The 19266-nt window shown below is 33.7% G+C and overlaps 1 protein-coding gene across 2 annotated transcripts; it reads right to left on the bottom strand.

Annotated features, from left to right (window-relative positions):
• Positions 1–431: 431 nt before the first annotated feature.
• LOC124355435 (facilitated trehalose transporter Tret1-like) lies at positions 432–11187 on the bottom strand. 2 transcript variants are annotated; one of them, XM_046806576.1, is made up of 3 exons: positions 11169–11187; positions 2935–3034; positions 432–1679 (listed from the first exon to the last, which is right to left on the bottom strand). In XM_046806576.1, the coding sequence occupies exons 2-3, from the start codon at positions 2948–2950 to the stop codon at positions 577–579; spliced, it is 1119 nt and encodes a 372-aa protein (XP_046662532.1). In that variant the 5' UTR covers positions 2951–3034; positions 11169–11187; the 3' UTR covers positions 432–576. The 2 variants fall into 2 exon arrangements, with proteins under 2 accessions (XP_046662532.1, XP_046662531.1); XM_046806575.1 differs by lacking the exon at positions 11169–11187 and adding an exon at positions 7423–7641.
• Positions 11188–19266: the final 8079 nt, after the last annotated feature.

Here is a 19266-nt window from a genome sequence, read left to right as displayed (position 1 = left end):
AATTAAGATAAGAACATATATAATGATAATTAATTTATGAGTACTACGTGAGTTCAATTTTTTGTCAAGATTAAAAGTATTATTTAAATTTGGATTAAAATAGCACTCCGAGTTAAATTTATATTTTTAAACATGTTTTTAAAGAGAGCGATTAGACCAACAAATTTCTGATTTGTGCTTATAGCATATTTTAAAACATTTTCTTTCTCTTCCCCATCTGCCCATGACCCAGGTGGGGTCTCCTGCAATTAAGGAGATATCCAATTCTGGAATGTTTCCCACACTGAGCACAGGCGGTTTACCACTGCATTTTTCACTCTGTGTGCAATCAAGCAGAGGAACAATAATTTTTTTGTTTACTGTTTCCACTCAATATTTGACGAATTTCCTCTAAGCTCTTGTTGTGAATTTCGGGAACATACACCCAAGTAAAGATAACCGTGAACACACAGGCTACACTGAACAGAAGATAGTTCACGTACATTCCGATAGTCTCCGCAATAATCAAGTAGTACTTGTTTACAATAAACGCTGATATAGCGACAAAAAAGGTCGTCAAGGCCGATGACAACGCTTTCACGTTCGCCGGAAAACACCTCTCCCTTGATACTGGTTCCTACCGGTCCTAGTCCCAAGTTGAAGACAGTATAATACAACGCTAGACCAGAATATAGCGTCACTGTAGTCCGACACATCGATGTCGGTGTAGCAGTGGAGGAAAAACCACACCATTATGACAGCTGTTGTTATAGCGCATCCACCGCCGGAGACTGTCATCAATATTCGCCTGCGGAACTTGATGGAGAGGGCTGTCGATGCCACCGATGATATCAAGCTGATGGTTCCGATGATAATGACGCAGGTATCTGGGTCAAGTACACCGAGTGTGACGTCAGGGAGTGTGATGGACGTGTAGGCCTGCATGACCCCAGACCCTGACAGCCTCTTCATAACGGCGTACGTCACAGAAATTATGAAAGCCTTTCTGTTACCCACATCGAAAAATATGTCCTTCAGTGTGCCTTTCTGGAGCTTTTGGTCTTCAATCGCTTGTTCTATCCTGTTGATCTCATTTTCGACAGACTCCTTGGAATCGCCTTGCCTCAGCCAGTTCAGCGACGCAAGAGCTTCCTCTCTCTGCTCGTGTTTCAAGAAGAAATGGGGAGATTCTGGCATCAAGATGAACGTACAGAAGTAGACCACTGTGAGCATCTCGCAGGCGATCGCTAGCGAATAGTAGCTCACGTAGGGACCGACCACGTACGCGAACAACACCCCGAAGTTGAAGAGGCTGTTGTTGATGGTGGTCAGAGAACTCCGCAGCTCGGTTCCGGCGATCTCACCCACGTAGACGGGCATTATCGTGGACGTCACTCCGATCCAGAGTCCTGCCGCGAACCGAGCGATGTACAGATGGACCGGAGAACTCGCGAAGAAGATGAGCAGCCAGGACGTGAAGGGAAGGACGGTCAGGCAAAGACACGTCCTCTTGCGGCCGAAGATGTCCATCAAGTAGCCGGTGGGCAGAGGACTCGTTATGTGCCCCAGGAACATCAGAGACACCATCCAGGAGATCTGATGAACGTCCAGGATGACGGGTGTCTCATTGTCCCCCATCTTCGTTAGGGTAGGAGAAGGCCAGGCCGTCGCGGCTCCAACAATTGTGTAACACAAGGAACCTGGGAATAGAATTGAGAAATCAAATATATTCCATAATGCATCATGTATGTGGTCATGTATAATTCAGGATTGATGAAGGAAACAGGATTTTTTCCGGACATTAATTGCCTTCGTTCAGTGAAACATAAAATCAGTAACACTACGTTTCGAGATCTGCAATCTGACCTCTTAATTACCCTCGTTTCTGCCGTGACGATCGCCATTTGCTATTGGCCTCTGGTCAGTCGTAGCTGGTTGGTCGAGGAATGCACACGTATTTTTACCTGTTTCCTGTAGTTCTGTTCTAATAATTAATGTTGTGTTTTGTTTTTTATTGAGTGCATGTTTTAGAGTTAGTAAAGTTGACACACAACATTGTGGTTGTGATTCCTGACTTAGGCGGGTTACAACGCTCTGGTATTATTTTTTTTATTTTAACCTAGTTTGTAATTATGTGTTAGGTTAGTTATTTACCTGAAGAAGAGATCAGATTGCAGATCTCGAAACGAAGTGTTACTGATTTTTTGTTTCTTTGAAGATTGATCGTGTACGGTAAATTTAAAATCCGCCATTATTATTTCTGGTCTTCGTGCCATACTCAAAATTATGTTTTTAACTTCACCCTTTAGTTTAAACAAATTTACAAATTATCTTCTGGCACAGACTTTTACATTCTTATAAAGTTATTAATTCAACCTGAAATGCTATTGCTTCAGTTGATGTAATTCATAATCTCGAGTGCCACACATATCTATAAAGATTGGTCTCCGTAGTTCTGTGGTTAATTATTTGTACTTGCCTTTCCAGACAGATTACAAATAAGGGATCAAGTGGTGGACGTTATGGTCTAATTAGTAAGCCCCAGACCAATGCTTAAGTATAAACCTGCTTTCAACTTTTGAGCTTAAGTGGTTACTCTGTCGAAGTGACAACAGGCAAAAACCACTTGGAACAGTATTGTTAACAATATTATTAATAGTCACCATTAATCATTCCTTATCTACCATTAGTCACTCCTGATCCGTGGAGTACCAGTTTACCAAGTGACTGGCCACTACAGGTTTAGAATTTTATACTGCTAATCGCATTAAAACTTGCATTCGTTAGTCTCGCAGAGATGCGACGTTTACATTTTTTACGTTAGTACGCCCAAGAAAATGTGCTAAACAATCAAACAATCTGCTAATAGTGTCTGTTACAACTGCGTTTATATAGTAACAGGTTTTCAAATCGTGTTTCATAAACAGTTCCAAAATAAAGTAACAATGATCTCACCTGATATCGCTGCCATGTACTGGTTGAGAACTCCTCGCTCCCCACATTGTTCCCTTAAGAAATCCCATATCGGTAAACCGGAAATTTTGCTTCTGATATTCTGTAAAAGACACCGCAATATTAAAAACAAACCACTTTTAAAAAGGATCTCAAAATCTTATGATATTTTGTCATAATATAGGAAGGAAGTATTATCACCCACCTTATGATTATTAAGTTTCCTTGGTCCATTAATTTATTGATATAAAGATAATAATAATAATCAAAGAGAAAAATTAGTAACTAATAATAGAGATGGATATTGAACTAATACTATTACTACAGGCGTTCATGGGATGCTGCAGTATATTTTCAACTTAATCGTGTCATTGATTTTCATGCTTCATGTATATGTAAATAAATTAATACGTTGTTATACGCAATCGTTGATTAATGGTTCTTTAGGTTATATTAGCTTTTTTTCTTTTTAACCCTTTAAGGAGTATGGACGTTATATGACGTCTCCTTTTGATAGGCTACAATGAGTAATGGATGAAATCCAAAAAATACCAAAAGGAGTAAAAATTTAAAATCTTTAAAATTTCTTAAAAAATGTTTATTTGCATTTTAAAGCTTAATAAAAAAGGACTACGTGTTCTACAAGTCAATATTTCAGTACTTTTCAAAATCAAATGTCTTATTTCCTCACTACGGCATACTCAATCAATATTGTCTGCCATTTGGACAACAGTAACAAGCTAGATAGTTGCTCATCAAATATGTCACTCACAAGATAAATATGGCCACAGTACGCAGTATACAAGGAATGGCTAGTATAATGTGGCGGCATATTCTGACAGCAAAGCGATGCGCGCGCGACGCGACCTTGAGTCAGGGGCTTCTACCGGGTGGCTATTGCGATCTGGTGGTAAAATCAAAATCAGATTACAAGTGAATGCGAGCACAAACATGGAAGTTAAGTATGTTGCCGATAAATGGAACAACTTTACAGACAAATCTACTTTAAGGCAATCAATCAGTAATAGCAATGCATTTACGATAGTACAAAAATACAGAGGTTAAACGTCATATGACGTCCGTACCCCTTTGGGCCTCTGTAAGAGTATACGTCATAAGACGTCCTTTATGTAGAGTTTACACGCACTCTTTAAAGGGTTAATAGTTTTTCTAGAGGTAAAACAATCTGTTTATAGGCTTAAACGGCATTAGAATACTCAATAAAATGTAATATTTGTTATGTTAAAGTATTACTTTATTTGGTTTAAACCTTCACTTAATGAAGTAATTGTCAATGCAATCAGTTACCTATCACGAAATGAAATGGTTTCTTCTTTAGGTGTATTTCATACAAATATACCAGAATTCCTGGGATCTTTTTGGATTTCTCCGATTGTGACCCCCATAATCCAAAAATGTATATGTGTTTTTGTATGGGCCTAAGCAATAATTTTAAATAATTAATTAACTTTTAAAATATCCAGACTTAACTTGTAATAAAGACAATACTTGTACATAACTTGGATATTTTTACATATGATACTCTATAATATTTTTTATTTTTGTCGATATCTCTTAAGGTTTCAAGATGGTGGCCATTCGAAGTTTGGAAAACGAATGGTTATATATGGTAATTATTGCGTTATAGTGCAAAAAAGCGTTATAGAATTCTCATGTCTTTAAAATAATGTTTGCTCCCTCGTGTTTTTTATATCACGTATGGTACAGAAGTTAGAGAGCGTAGTAAGTCTTAAGTTGTATACAACATCGCTGGAATAATTGGATGAGTTTCTTAGTCAGTCTTAAGTAATGAAAAGCTTCAAGATCGCGTTCATCCCCGTTCTAGCATTCGAGAAAAGTTTAATCTCGGGTATTTCTCAAGATAAAATAAAAGATGACACTTTCTATGAATTCCAAGTAATTCTATCAACATGTATTCATACTTATTTTTAGAAAACTTTTCCAATATTGAGAATTATTATCCCATCAGTGTTGTGCTAATCACACATCCAAACTATTAATGCATCTTCAGTTTGAAATTTCCATACGACAACGTCATGAGAAATCTACTTTTTTCCGATTGAGTTGGAAGGGATATTCTTTTTTAGTAGCCAAATTTTTGGAAAAACATAATAATGACAAATGAAGCAATTTTAATGAATAGAATAGAATAGAATAGAAACATTTTTATTTCCAAAAACATATACACATAGATATTAGATTTATTTACATTTGATAAATATTAAATTACCCTTTTACTATACTTACTAAGTGGCGATAAAATAAAACAATTTAATTTTAAGTATAGTAGTTGAATAATATTATTTATATAATTTAAGTAAACTATTACATATTAAATATATATTATAAAATGGAAATTAGCCTACATGGGCAAGCAGCCTGTGCGTAGGCTAGAGTCGTACTAAAAAGTGTATGTTATCTAGATGTCGAAAAAAGTGTTAATGTTACGTGTCGGTGTGTTTTAAGGCATAAAATGTAGAAATGTAGTTGTGTGATGAAGGAGATAAGAGATAATATTGTCGTATTAGACAAAACCATCGGTAGAATTAAGACCACATACACAAGACCGTGATATGACGAGCGCCGGGGGATGAGGAGGGGTCAAGGTCAGGTTGGTCCCCAGTCTGAATGAATGAAAGTCTCGGATCCTTGGACTCCAATTTGTAACAACAGTTCTGTGACATTATATTTAAATTTTGTAGTACTACCTGATTCAAATAAATTTAAATGCTGAAATTTGTTACATATGTTTCTAAATAGAATATGTGAAATATTATGCTCTGTTTGAATCCGTAATTTAATAAACAAAATATGTTATTAAAAGTACGTCCTGATTAAAATGAAGTGAAAATCTGTTCCATAAAGACATTTCCTTGTTCGATACCTTGAGAGTATTCCTGAAATATTTGTTGCCCATTTGAACAACAGAATATTATATTTCACGTACGTGAATAACCAGTCTGAACATGTAACACAATGGCAGATCTAGAGAGATCTGTTGAAGATATAATTCGGATATTCTTAGACCTGTCATGGGATTATTTCAGCACAAGACATAGGTACATAGAACATAGCAATATAAATAATACACAGCAGGAATGTTGCTCGCAATACAAAGCAAACAAATATACACTGTATGATAGAATAATAATAACAGCAGTAATAAAATATTCCGATATTCTAAAAAAGAGTTCTGCAAGATTGCTCTCAAAATCCAGCGAGAAGTTTGTGCCCAAACGAGACCAACTGGATTTGTATAGAAGTTGTAAAAATTCATTTTGTGCCCGATATTGCAATAGGTTATGAAATCTAAAAAAAAAAATATGAAACGTGTTAAATCCAAGGTACCGGATTAATTAATTTAAAGTATTTTTTATTATTATTGAGTTGACGTTTTTATTATTGGGAGGGTTGACATCATGGCCTACGAGTTTCTAATATATATGCAAGACATAACTTTATTATTACAATAGAAAAGTTCAAACCATAGACAAGATATATGAAGCCATATTAATTATTTAATTAAGTATCTAATCCCCTTGGTACCTATTTTATTCAAGTTACTTGATTTGATCACTATTTCAGTAAATAAACAAAGGAGAATATTTCCATAATTGTGTCATAATAACATACATTATGATTCATGATATTCATTAGATATCTTAAATAATAATAAGTAAGTACCTTGTGGATATTAATATTTACAATCGAGTAATATAATAATTTTAATTAATAAATGTGAGAAAATGTCAAATAAAATTATTAAATTGCATTATACATTAACGTTTGCTGCATTATTGAATATTTAATTCTCAAAAAATATTTTATTGATAAACAATCTAATAACAACACGGTTTTTGAACTCACGAGAGCTCTGAAAGCTGCTTTTATTGAGTTCAATTGGTGTTTCGATGTGTTTTTAAATTGTATTAAAATGCTATAATATTTCAAATTCATTATCAAATAATATATAGGCATAGGGCAAATTTTTATTCGATGACATATCCGGCATTGGGGTGAATAAAATATAATTTTTAATTGAAAATAAAATTGTAACATAGCAAAAAATTAGTTTGCCAAAAGTTTTGAAAATGAGTTTTAAGAAAAGAAACTAAAAATTTGAAAAACTTAGATTTAACTGTAACAGCGTCTTCAACATATTTTCATATACCTAGGTGTTCTACTCGTAAATCAGAGGTACTAAAACTACTAAAAGTTTCCTAAAAATTAAATAACATGTAAAAGATTAATGTTTGCAATAATTTTTAATTAATGAAAGTAAAAACTGATTATTTATAAAAGAAAACAACCGTTGTATCCCTAAATATGAAATCTCCAGGCAGGGGTCGCAAAATAAACATTATGTTCCAATAGTGACAGACGGATTACCTAAATGTTTATAAATAATTGCCTAAAACCCCTTTCAGTAAATTCAGATTAAGCAGTAAATTCACTAATCCAGATACTTACAATGACACTGCCGAAGCGACAAAACGCACCACACTAACCAGAGGGGAGGGCTCTCCCGCTATATCTATTGCCGACTATCATTGTTTACCCGAGCTGTTATTAGTCACACATACGACATGACATGGCACTTCCACTTCACTCATCCAGAACTCTGTCAACAGGTCGAACAGTTTCATTGTGAGAGCGCGATTTCTGATCTGATTTTCGCATCAACAATCTCTCTTATCCTTCACTGTCGTATAAGGTTTTAGAGATAATAGTTTTCGTGGGAATTTTCCTCGGTAAATCTCGAGTTGGTCGATATCTGGCTCACACACCAGCCACTCAAGAGTTCCGGTAGCACATATCACTCGAGAGTCCGACGCAATAGCGATAGACAACAGCTTGAACGAGGCTGTTGTTCTGGCTTTGTTTGTTCGCCTTTGTGTGAGCAACGCATTTTACATAACACCCTGTTGGAGTGTTTACGCAAAAGAATTTATTTACAAGTAAGTGAATCATCCACTTTAGGTAATGCAAATCTACCTGCTCTTCGATCACAAAATTGTAATTTTGTACACCAATGTAAAACTTTTAATTTTTAATGCAGTTTAATTGTACAGGTTTTCTTAGTTTTCTCCATCTGAGGCGCCTTCGCGCTAACCACAAGACTGCCCAACTGAGGTGTTGTCAATTTATTTATCATCAGTTCATTATTTGGGATATTAGGTCCTATAGTCAGATTAGTAAACTAAAACAATTTAAAACATATTAATTTTAATATACTTCAATATTATGCCTGTATCAGATTCACTCGTTTTCGGAGTTTGACAGTTGCTATTACTATTAAAGTTTGTTTTTTTTAAAGTCGGCATTCTTTTCTTCAGGACTTATCCTGATATTGTATCTAAGGTGCTGCTCTCATTTGCTTGAATGTTTCAATAATCAACAAATTATTCGATCTAATCCTGAATTTTTGTAATCCTGCACATTTAAAGACTACACGCACGTAATCAAATAGGAAGTCACTCTAAACAAAGTTTAGATAGTAAATAAATTAATAACACCACTATAATCAATATGTGTTTCTACGTCATTTCGAGCCAACAGGGCGTCTATTATATAGTGACTTTTTCTGTCTTTGCGATAACTATGATGTAAAGGTCACGAAGGCTTTAAATTCCGTATATGGGTTCTTCTTTCTCCAAGAAGAAAACTATTGATTTGGAGGTCAAAATGTCAAAGGGCAGTCCGTTTTTTCCGTCTGTCCATCTTCCCGTATGTGAGATAATCACGATGAAAAGTTACAGAGGCTTTAAATTTCGTATACGGGTTCTTCTTTCTCCAAGAAGAAAACTATTGATTTGGAGGTCAAAATGTCAAAGGGCAGTCCGCCCTGTCTGTCTGTCTGTCCATCTTCCCGCCTGTACGATAATCATGATAGAAAGATACTAGGGACTTGAAACTTGATACATACTTTCCTCTTGTTTCAAGGATGAATCTAATTGATTTTTAAGTAAAAAAAAAAGATAGAGTCCATCTGTACGTCCGTTAGTGCGCTACCTTCCTTACTTACCCCTCTCGGATTCTTCGATGTTTCCTTACTGTTTCTTTTCTAATTTTGAAAATAAAAAACGCGTTATTGATTATCATATTTTCAGAGAACGAAGTCTGTATAAAAATGTACAGACTTCGTACATTGTAAAAAGGTTAATGATTTCGTAATCATTGACTTGTAATCGCTTTGTCTCACATTTCATAACTTGTCGATATTTTATGTAACCTCGCGTCGAGAAGCTTGCACGCGTGTCCCCTAATTACATTTAAAAACAATAAATAAAGTATTAATAATCTCAGAACACAATAACTATGTATAACTTAACCCAAAAAAGAAAATTGGCATTATTTAATACAATTAATAACTGAATTGTTTAGTCAGAAAAGGTGTTTTGTTGGTGTAATTTTACCATTTTGTTTTAAAATGTTGTATTTACTAGTTTTAAATTATTATTATGTAGTGTTATTGTTATTATAAATTGTTATTGTTATCATTATTAGCTATAAAACGTAATTTAACTGTACAGCAGATTTTTCTAGCATAGCATAGTAGTAGAATTATTGCACTGTATAGTAGCCATATGAAAAAGTGTATTAATAATGCTTGTTATTTTCAGAATCCCGCACATGCTGTGTGAGGCACATAGAATTATGTTTAAAATAACAAAACTGTTAATAAATAAACGTATTTGAACTGTTGAACCAAGTTTAAAAGGCAGTTAACCAACAATAAAAACCGATTTTCGTAATTTTCCTTCCTGTTTTATAATCACAAATACTAGTGCAGTGTAGCAGAATACTATATAATGATTTAAAATCACAAAAATTGTATACCTTCCAGAAAATATATATCACAGATAATGTGATATAATATCGCTAAATTATAACTTTGATTGAGATCGAATTCTAATGGCGGAGATTACGCAACTAACCGTCTAAGTGGAACAAACTTGTCAGCCAATCTTCAATCCAAATTAGATTATCATTGGTTAAACTATCCCGCTGATAGCAGTTTAATCCTGATTTATCTTTGACTTAGCAAACCGTAAAGCACGAATCCATTACGAAGTGGAATCAAACTCACTTAATTACTAGTAGTAAGCTTCCAAATAAACTCGAGTGAATTAATCGTTAAATATGATCGACTGTATCGTTATCGTTTGATACAGTTACAGTACACTCCAACAATGAATAAAATATTATAAAAGAGAATAAATTTGAGATGTTTGAGAACGAAAATATATTACAATATTACCATAAACCATATTATAAATCGGTAATATAAAGAGAGTACTCTTGTATAAGGATCTGACGCCGTGGTAAATGATTAAATAGACAGAGTTTTCATTTTAGGTTATCAAAGCACTGTCCTTATACTATCCAAAGGGTATTAATTATAAGAATTAAAGAGGTTTCTGTTTGTACAATATACGAAATAAATATAGTATTGCAAACCTCATCTTTTTAACTTAAAAACCTAACCAATTATTTTGAAAAACTCATTTGTTTATATATTGTACTATTATAAAATATCGAGGATATACCCCATTAGACTTATACATAAAATGTAAGGAAAACTGATAATAAATCAATTACCTCTCAAACTGCAAAATTTGCTAGAGTATTTGTTTGTACCTTTAATCTGATATTCAAGCTTTCCATTCAAACTGATAAAATATTAGTAATAAAAATACAAAATTTAATTAAAATAATTAAAGTACAAATCAAACGGGTGTGTCGAATACGTCTAAATTACTACATACCAAAATTTAATTTACAATGAGCAGAAAACTGGGTAGTTTTGATTGTTGAATAACGTGTATAGCAAATTATTTTTTTATGTTTGAAATTAGAAGGAAGCTGATTACCTTTGAGAGAGAGAGCTTTACCTTTGAAATGTTAAGTGCAGAATTAGAACAGTAAATCGTGTAAAACATTTAGTTCTTAAAGACTAAAACATTTAAGATCGTCATAACATACTTCTTACAGAAGATTATGTCATTAATCCTTTTATTTCTATTTCCCAAACGTAACTAAAAAAGAGGTTTGTAGTTAACAAGTTCATTATTTCTTTAATTAACAGTATAAGATTTTAAAACTATATATAAGATGGGATCAATATTTTTTAATTCCAAAAGTAAATAAGCTGATTTATATTAAATAATTAGTCAAACAGTTAGAGATCTTGCTCATCAACATAATAATCTTACCAGCTGTGACTAAATTCCGCCACCAGCATTACTCTAGTTTCTAATGGAATCTTGAACAAAAACTGTGTTTATTTTGTAAACAATATCACCAACAAAGGCATTTGACATGGCGATGAGGAGATGGATCGGTTTGACATGTAGCACAAGGGCAAGGTACTTGACTATCAAGGACAGATACGGTTATAATCATATATAATACCTATTGTATTGCTAAAGCAGCGATTACGGTGTCGAGGTTAAAAATGCACTTACCTGCAGGAGATAAGATACAGGACTAAGTGCAACGTGCAGCTGGAATAGAGTGATTACTCACTGTCTGGCAACATCTCTTGGTTCAGTGCCCAACATCTATTACATAAAACCTCGTGTCACCTTTATAAAAGTAAATAAGTGCACTTACCTGCAGGAGATAAGATACAGGACTAAGTGCAACGTGCAGCTGGAGTACAGTGATTACTCAATATCTGGCAACATCTTTTGGTTCAGTGCCCAACATCTATTACATAAAACCTCGTGTCACCTTTATAAAAGTAAATAAGTGCACTTACCTGCAGGAGATAAGATACAGGACTAAGTGCAACGTGCAGCTGGAGTAGAGTGATTACTCAATATCTGGCAACATCTTTTGGTTCAGTGCCCAACATCTATTACATAAAATCTCGTGTCACCTTTATAAAAATAAATAAATGCACTTACATGTAGGAGATAAGATACAGGACTAAGTGCAACGTGCAGCTGGAGTAGAGTGATTACTCACTGTCTGGCAACATCTCTTGGTTCAGTGCCCAACATCTATTACATAAAACCTCGTGTCACCTTTATAAAAGTAAATAAGTGCACTTACCTGCAGGAGATAAGATACAGGACTAAGTGCAACGTGCAGCTGGAGTAGAGTGATTACTCAATATCTGGCAACATCTTTTGGTTCAGTGCCCAACATCTATTACATAAAATCTCGTGTCACCTTTATAAAAGTAAATAAATGCACTTACATGTAGGAGATAAGATACAGGACTAAGTGCAACGTGCAGCTGGAGTAGTGTGATTACTCATTGTCTGGCAACATCTTTTGGTTCAGTGCCCAACATCTATTACATAAAACCTCGTGTCACCTTTTTAAAAGTAAATAAATGCACTTACATGTAGGAGATAAGATACAGGACTAAGTGCAACGTGCAGCTGGAGTAGAGTGATTACTCAATATCTGGCAACATCTCTTTGGTTCAGTGCCCAACATCTATTACATAAAATCTCGTGTCACCTTTAAAAAAGTAAATAAATGCACTTACCTGCAGGAGATAAGATACAGGACTAAGTGCAACGTGCAGCTTGAGTAAAGTGATTACTCAATATCTGGCAACATCTTTTGGTTCAGTGCCCAACATCTATTACATAAAATCTCGTGTCACCTTTAAAAAAATAAATAAATGCACTTACATGTAGGAGATAAGATACAGGACTAAGTGCAACGTGCAGCTGGAGTAGTGTGATTACTCATTGTCTGGCAACATCTTTTGGTTCAGTGCCCAACATCTATTACATAAAACCTCGTGTCACCTTTTTAAAAGTAAATAAATGCACTTACCTGCAGGAGATAAGATACAGGACTAAGTGCAACGGGCAGCTGGAGTAGAGTGATTACTCAAGATCTAGCGACAACTCTTGGTTCATTGTCCAACATTTATTACATAAAATGTCGCCTCGCCTTTTATAAAAGTAAATTAATGTAAATATAAATCATGGCGACTTTAATCCAACTTATATAATTAATATTTTCCCGTATCAGTTGTTGAAAGACAACGCAGTTATTCTGTGAACGATGACTTGATTCTGATCTTTACAGACCAGTGAGCTGTAGTTCCTTGAAACAATATTCGTCTGCTTAGAAATTAGGAAATCACAAATTATCATATTGTGTTAGAATAATAAGAAATACTATATTATTTTTGTATCGATTTTGTTTTGATATAGTATATAAATTACCCAGTGTACATATTGGCTTTTGCTTAACTCAAAACATTAAATAAAAATAAAATAATGTAATTCCTTATTACTGTTTGGCTTCCATAATATGTACGGTGGATAATATAAAGATGATACGGTTGAGTATTTCCTTATTTCAAAACTGTAGTAAATTTAAACGTGTAAATTCTTCAAACTTAAGTGTTTAAGCTTTTGAATTCTTGGCATATCATAACAGCTACAAAATGTCATCTAAGGTTAAGAGTATCCAAAAAAGGGTATAGTTTGATGCCGTATCTAATGTATTACTATAATTTAATAGTTTATTCTCATGGAATCCTTAGTAAAACAGGTAATATAATTCAATAAAAGCTAAGTATTCTAAGAAAGATGCATCAAAAAATTGTACCTCAAAAATAATTCACTTAATTATGTTATTCAAAATGCATGATTGTATTTCTTGAAAAAGTATTAAAACCAAATTTTTATTAGTAGCTGCTAAATCAGGAAAAAAGTTTTAAAGTTGAAATCTTAACTTTTTGTTTCATAGGCTGAGATTTTGACATTAATCAATTCTCTCAGTAATGTCGAAAACTGATGAAAAAGCCTAATAAATAAATTACAATTGGAACCTATTTTTGCGTAAAATTGTAAAAAAACTGGCAGCATATGATGAAAATTCCATATTCGTCATATTGGTTTTTGGTTGACCAAGCATCCACCAATCACCATACAGCTGCACTCACGGTATAAGCGGATATGTGTTACTGGCAGTTCCGGTGTAACACCTTTTCATTAAAGGAAACTCTGTAGAGAATTTCAGGCCGAAATGTTTCAAGAATTGAATTGTGTCAGCGATGTTTCGACATGATGTAATCCGGAAGACTCACATGTTAGATAAGAAATAATACATTGTACACAGTACTTCACTTATCACGATATCGCGCACCGCTCGCTCAAATATCAGTGTTTGAACAGTCTCTCATCATCAAATGTTGATGCTATTTCATTTTAAAATTAAATATACACTTGTTCAAAAAATAATATTATGTACATTGATTGAATACACGTATTTCGTGGTACAATTATCGCAAGAGATAGTATACTCGTATTTTAGTGTTGCTCTTGTGATATTTTATTTTAATAACTTTTATTGAAAACTAAACCATTATTAACAATGCAGAATTAAAAACTGATAGAAATAGGGAAAATTTAAACTACAGTTATGAAAGGCGATGGCGTACCTCCCACACCTCACCTTGTGCAGCTCCTGTAGCTCTGCGTCACTCAGCGCTCTGAATCTTAATAATATTATAAACGAAAGTGCCTGTGTTTGTTTTTTTGGCTTTCACGCTTAAACTACTGAACTGATTGTACTGAAATTTTACATGGATAACTTTGATTTTGCTGGGATGAATATAGACATATTATTATTTCTGAAATCCTTTCGGGCTACGCCCCACTGGTCACTAAAGCAGTAAAAAATCCCATCTTGATTTCTAAAATTGTGAAATATTAATCGAAAGAGCCTGTCAAATGTATTCAGATTTTCTGTGAAAACATTATTTTCTGACAGCTGAACCATATATTTAATTCATTCAACCACTATTTTCAATTTCCTTATAGGGTGTAAATTATATAAGGTGTAATTACCATTACCACTACATATTTTTACCACCATTTCGATGGTTTTTCACGCCATTTTTAGATTTCAGCGATTAGGTAAGTACTCATGTAACTTAGAAATTGTCCAAAAGACATAAGATGGTCAGAATTTGACTCTAAAGATTCCCTTTGAAGCACTTGGTAAAAACTATACTAGATAAAAGTTCACTGGAGTGTCCTTTTGAACTATTGTACCAATCCCAGCATTAGTACATTAATTTACTAAAATATAAAACATATTTTTCAGTTTATAAATAAACAAACACATAATTAGTTTCATTATAACGTACTTTAAACCATACTTGTAATGCAAATATTAAGTATTAGATTTAAAAGACAAAGTTATAAAAACCCATCTTAGTTGTTTTTTGACAGAAGTAGGCTTCTCTGACCTATGCATGTATGTATATTTTCTTAATCGGGAAACAAGGCAAAATCATCATTGCCGTCGAAATATAATTCATTCGAACCAGTAGTACTCATACACGTACAACGCCTACTAAATTAGAAGCGGGTAACTGCTAGCAGTGCAGATATAAAAGACAAATTAATCTTCCTTTTATACATTTAAACACTGTTAGGAAACCTATCTTAGTTGTCTTTGACGGAAGTAAGCTTCTCAGATATGGGTATGTATATATTTTTTGTTATACAAAGAAAAATACAAAATTAATTAAGGAACAAAAATACTAAGAACTGAGTAAATTACAACGGCCATAAATATAAACGTTTAACCTATTTTCTTGATCGTAGCAGGAAAACAAACTGAACATTTGCTTCAGAAACATAAATCACTCAAATAAGAAGTGCTCATGCAGTTGTAAAACTGCCAAATTAAATGCGAATCCCCGGGTAACTGCTGGTAACTTTATATAACTGTTACAAAACTAAACCGTTACGTTTTGAATACTTTTATTTATATTTTACCATGTGCTAAATCGTAATCACATGATTTAAGCATGTAAGGACAACATGCATTCTAATGAGCACATACAATTATTTTGTTAACTTATTGCTCCCTCGAGACCATTTGTTTAGTATCCAGCAAATAGAGCAGATTCAGTTCCAGAATGGTAACTTTGTGTTCCAGTTTATAGTATATAACGATGTCACTTGTTTGCAGTCCTGTTACGCTTTCAAATCTTCCGTTTTCGTAAATGAACTAAAACAAATTAACTGTGAAAACAAACATGAATATAGGTTCAAAATATTACCTTATACTAAACTTAATACCTTATACTAACCTTGCTGTAGAAACATTCTAAGATAGCAAAACCTTAAAGAAGATCAGAAACGAAGGTATTTTTCCTTCTCCATAGTCGCATTACTACATAACCTAGTAATATTATAAATGCGAAAGTGCCTTTTTTTGTTTGTTTTGTTTTCACGCGTAAACTACTCAACCGATTGTACTGAAACTGTGCATGGACATTCTTACAGTTTCTGAAATTAATACAGGCTATTCTTATTTCGAAAATGTATCCCGGGCTACACCCCACTGGTCTTTAAAATAGCGAAAAATCCCATCTTGGTCTCTAAAGTTGAGTAATATTAATTGAATAATCCTGTCAATTGTAATCAACTGTTCTGTGTAAACATTGTTTATTATTTTCAATTCGCTCACATTTATAGTGCGTACATTTTCTATAAGTTACCACAGTTTTTAACACCGATTTAAATTTCAGCGATTATGTAAGTACTCATCTACTTTGCAAAATGTCCTAAAACAAGAAAGTCAGAATTTGACTTCGAAGGCTCCCTTTGAAGCAGTCGAAAAGAAGTATGCTAGATGAAATGTGCAATACCTACTAAATTGCGTGCAAAGCAGCGTGTGTAATTTGCTAGCAATGTATATATAAGAGACAATATAGTTTAACTTTTACTTTGCATTTAAAGACTGTTCTGGAACCTATATAAATTGTCTTTTGACAAAAGTAGGCTTCTCAGAGCTGTTTATGTACATATATTTGCTTGATAATTTTCGAGATAAGAAAAATAAACTTTGGAACAAATATAACATTTATGCTAAGACCGGAGTAAACTAAAATGGACATAAATGTACATATTTTTTGATCGTAGGAAGAAATATAATTCTTGAATAATAAAATATAATTCAAGAAATATAATTCAAGAAATATAATTCAATCTAACCCGTGCTCATATAGGTGCAAAACCTGCGAAATTGCATTCTATCTAAGCACATAGGTAAATGAACATATTAATCTAAACGACACATTGAGCTTCTACAGCACTTACAGTATTAGGTGATCACTAACTCATCTAACTGTTTCGTTAAATATTTAAAAAAAAACCTTTATAAATTATGTCAAAAGCCCTTAAATAACAAGTGAAATAATCTGCACAACATGCTTAAAACAGCTTACGGCAGATCAAAGAATTCAGAGAAGAGTAATTTATTGTGAAAGAAGAAACGAAACTGTTATAAAACGTTCCGGATTCAGTTAATCTTCTCATTTTGTTTCTCCTGCAGAATTAAACTGTTGCAGACACAATGGCATTGTTTTATTATGAAATGCCAGCGAGCTTACGCAAACTAATTTGTTTGCAGATCTTTTCGTTTGGAAAATAATAAGAATGTTCAAAGAACAGATACATTGAGCGACGTGTTCTTTCCATTCTTGTGTCAGTCATTGTGGTGATGTTTTTTCTCCGAACATGTTTTATTCTGCCTGAAAATAACAGAACTTGGAACATGTTGATAACTAGAGTTCAAAGTGTACGTTTTTCTTACTCTCTTTTCTACACATATAATTCTTCATGGAATGGTTGTTTAAAAAATGTAACACTCTCTTTACTTTCAAAATAGTTCGGAGACTCGATATTGTATAAGCATATGACATGGGTTTTCTTTAACGCAATAGAAAATTTCCCTACATCAAGAAATCAATCGTTAGATCCACTAGTTTTGGTGGTAGGTTATGAAAACGGTTAAAATTTACAGGGTGTTCACAAAAGGGTGTCACCCCGCCATTTTGTAACTTTTATAATGAAAATTAATTTCTCTAGAACTATTTAAGCTGAGGAATCCAAATTTAGCACATATTTTGAAATGGATAATAGGTAAATTAAAAAATAATTGTGTCATGTTCTTTAATATTAACAAAATGACGTCTGTAGAAAATATTTTAATTCAAATAACAAAAAATTCCGTATAGGTATAGAAATGTACTATACACCAACTATTTGATGGATTTCATTAAAATTACAACGGTACCTGTTTCAACGAAATCCGTGAACGCATAAGCGTACACGACCACTTTAAAGGTACGCTTGCACAAGCCGAGAGCAATACACATTTTTTTCATAGTCATCAGCTGTTTTACATAAGTTAGACCAATTTTAAAAGATGCCAAATATTTTTAAACTGCACGGATTCGGTGACTCATGCATCACGAGTTGCAATTCCTTTCGACTGTGAGCAATAGTTACAAAACATCGGCAGTTATTTATTGTGGTTAGCAACCTGCACGGATAAAGGTCGGGACACACATTCCCACACCGTGCCCGACACGTGACTCGGCCGAGTGTCGGTGCGGGCTCGGCTCGGTTATCTTGAGGCCACACATGTCCGTACGCAGTCCGAGCGCACCAACCTCACTGTTTGTACTAGAGCATATTTATTTTGGATTTTACAGTGTCAGATACTTAAAAACACGTTCAGCAAGTTAAAAAATAGTGACTTCGTCTTTTGTAAGTCTTCTTATAATAACTGGTAAAACATAGTAAATATTTGAAAAAATACACGAATATAAGGTTTTGTTATACTCCATTATTATATTATATTATAATTTTCAGACTGTTCTGTAGTTAGAAGAAACAGTTCAAATCTAAGCCCTACAGAATACAAAAAAATTTCACAAGTAATTTCAATACATCCAAAATAAATACAGTTTTGCGCTAAATAAATAAACTCCTGTTATTTGTAAACAACAAATTGTATTTTAATTTAGTTGCTCTAAAATCACTAAGAATAAAACATATTTCATAATGTTTTTATTAGTAATACAATTTAAAATGCCACCTAATGTTTTTTGGTAGTAATTTTAGCGCAGTAAGAAATCATTACTAGTTTACTGTAAATATCTCTTCCTCACTTCTTCAATAATTGTATCGATGTCCATGATAGATGCCACTCTTAGACCGCACCGTGCCCGTCAAAATTCAAACTTCAACTATCGGTGTCGGTGCGGACATGTGTGGACTTGCAGGTTGAAAATTGCGCTGCATTTCTTCCACCGTATGACGACCAACATTACGTGTCAGGCGCGGTGCGAGTATGTGTGTCCCGGCCTTAAGGCTGCGCTCTACCACTCTGGTGAAGGCTGATGCAAGGGTTTTGAATCTGCCTCATTGTAGGCTCATTTTTTGAGCTATTACAAACATATTGATGTCATTTAAGTAACTAAATATTTGTTTACGTGCATTAGTTTTTGAAATTTCAATTTCGATT

This window comes from Homalodisca vitripennis, chromosome 2 (assembly GCF_021130785.1).
Source record: "Homalodisca vitripennis isolate AUS2020 chromosome 2, UT_GWSS_2.1, whole genome shotgun sequence".
Taxonomy (NCBI): domain Eukaryota; kingdom Metazoa; phylum Arthropoda; class Insecta; order Hemiptera; family Cicadellidae; genus Homalodisca; species Homalodisca vitripennis.
Note: the sequence above shows the minus strand (reverse complement) of the source record. Positions and strands in the feature narration are given on the sequence as shown.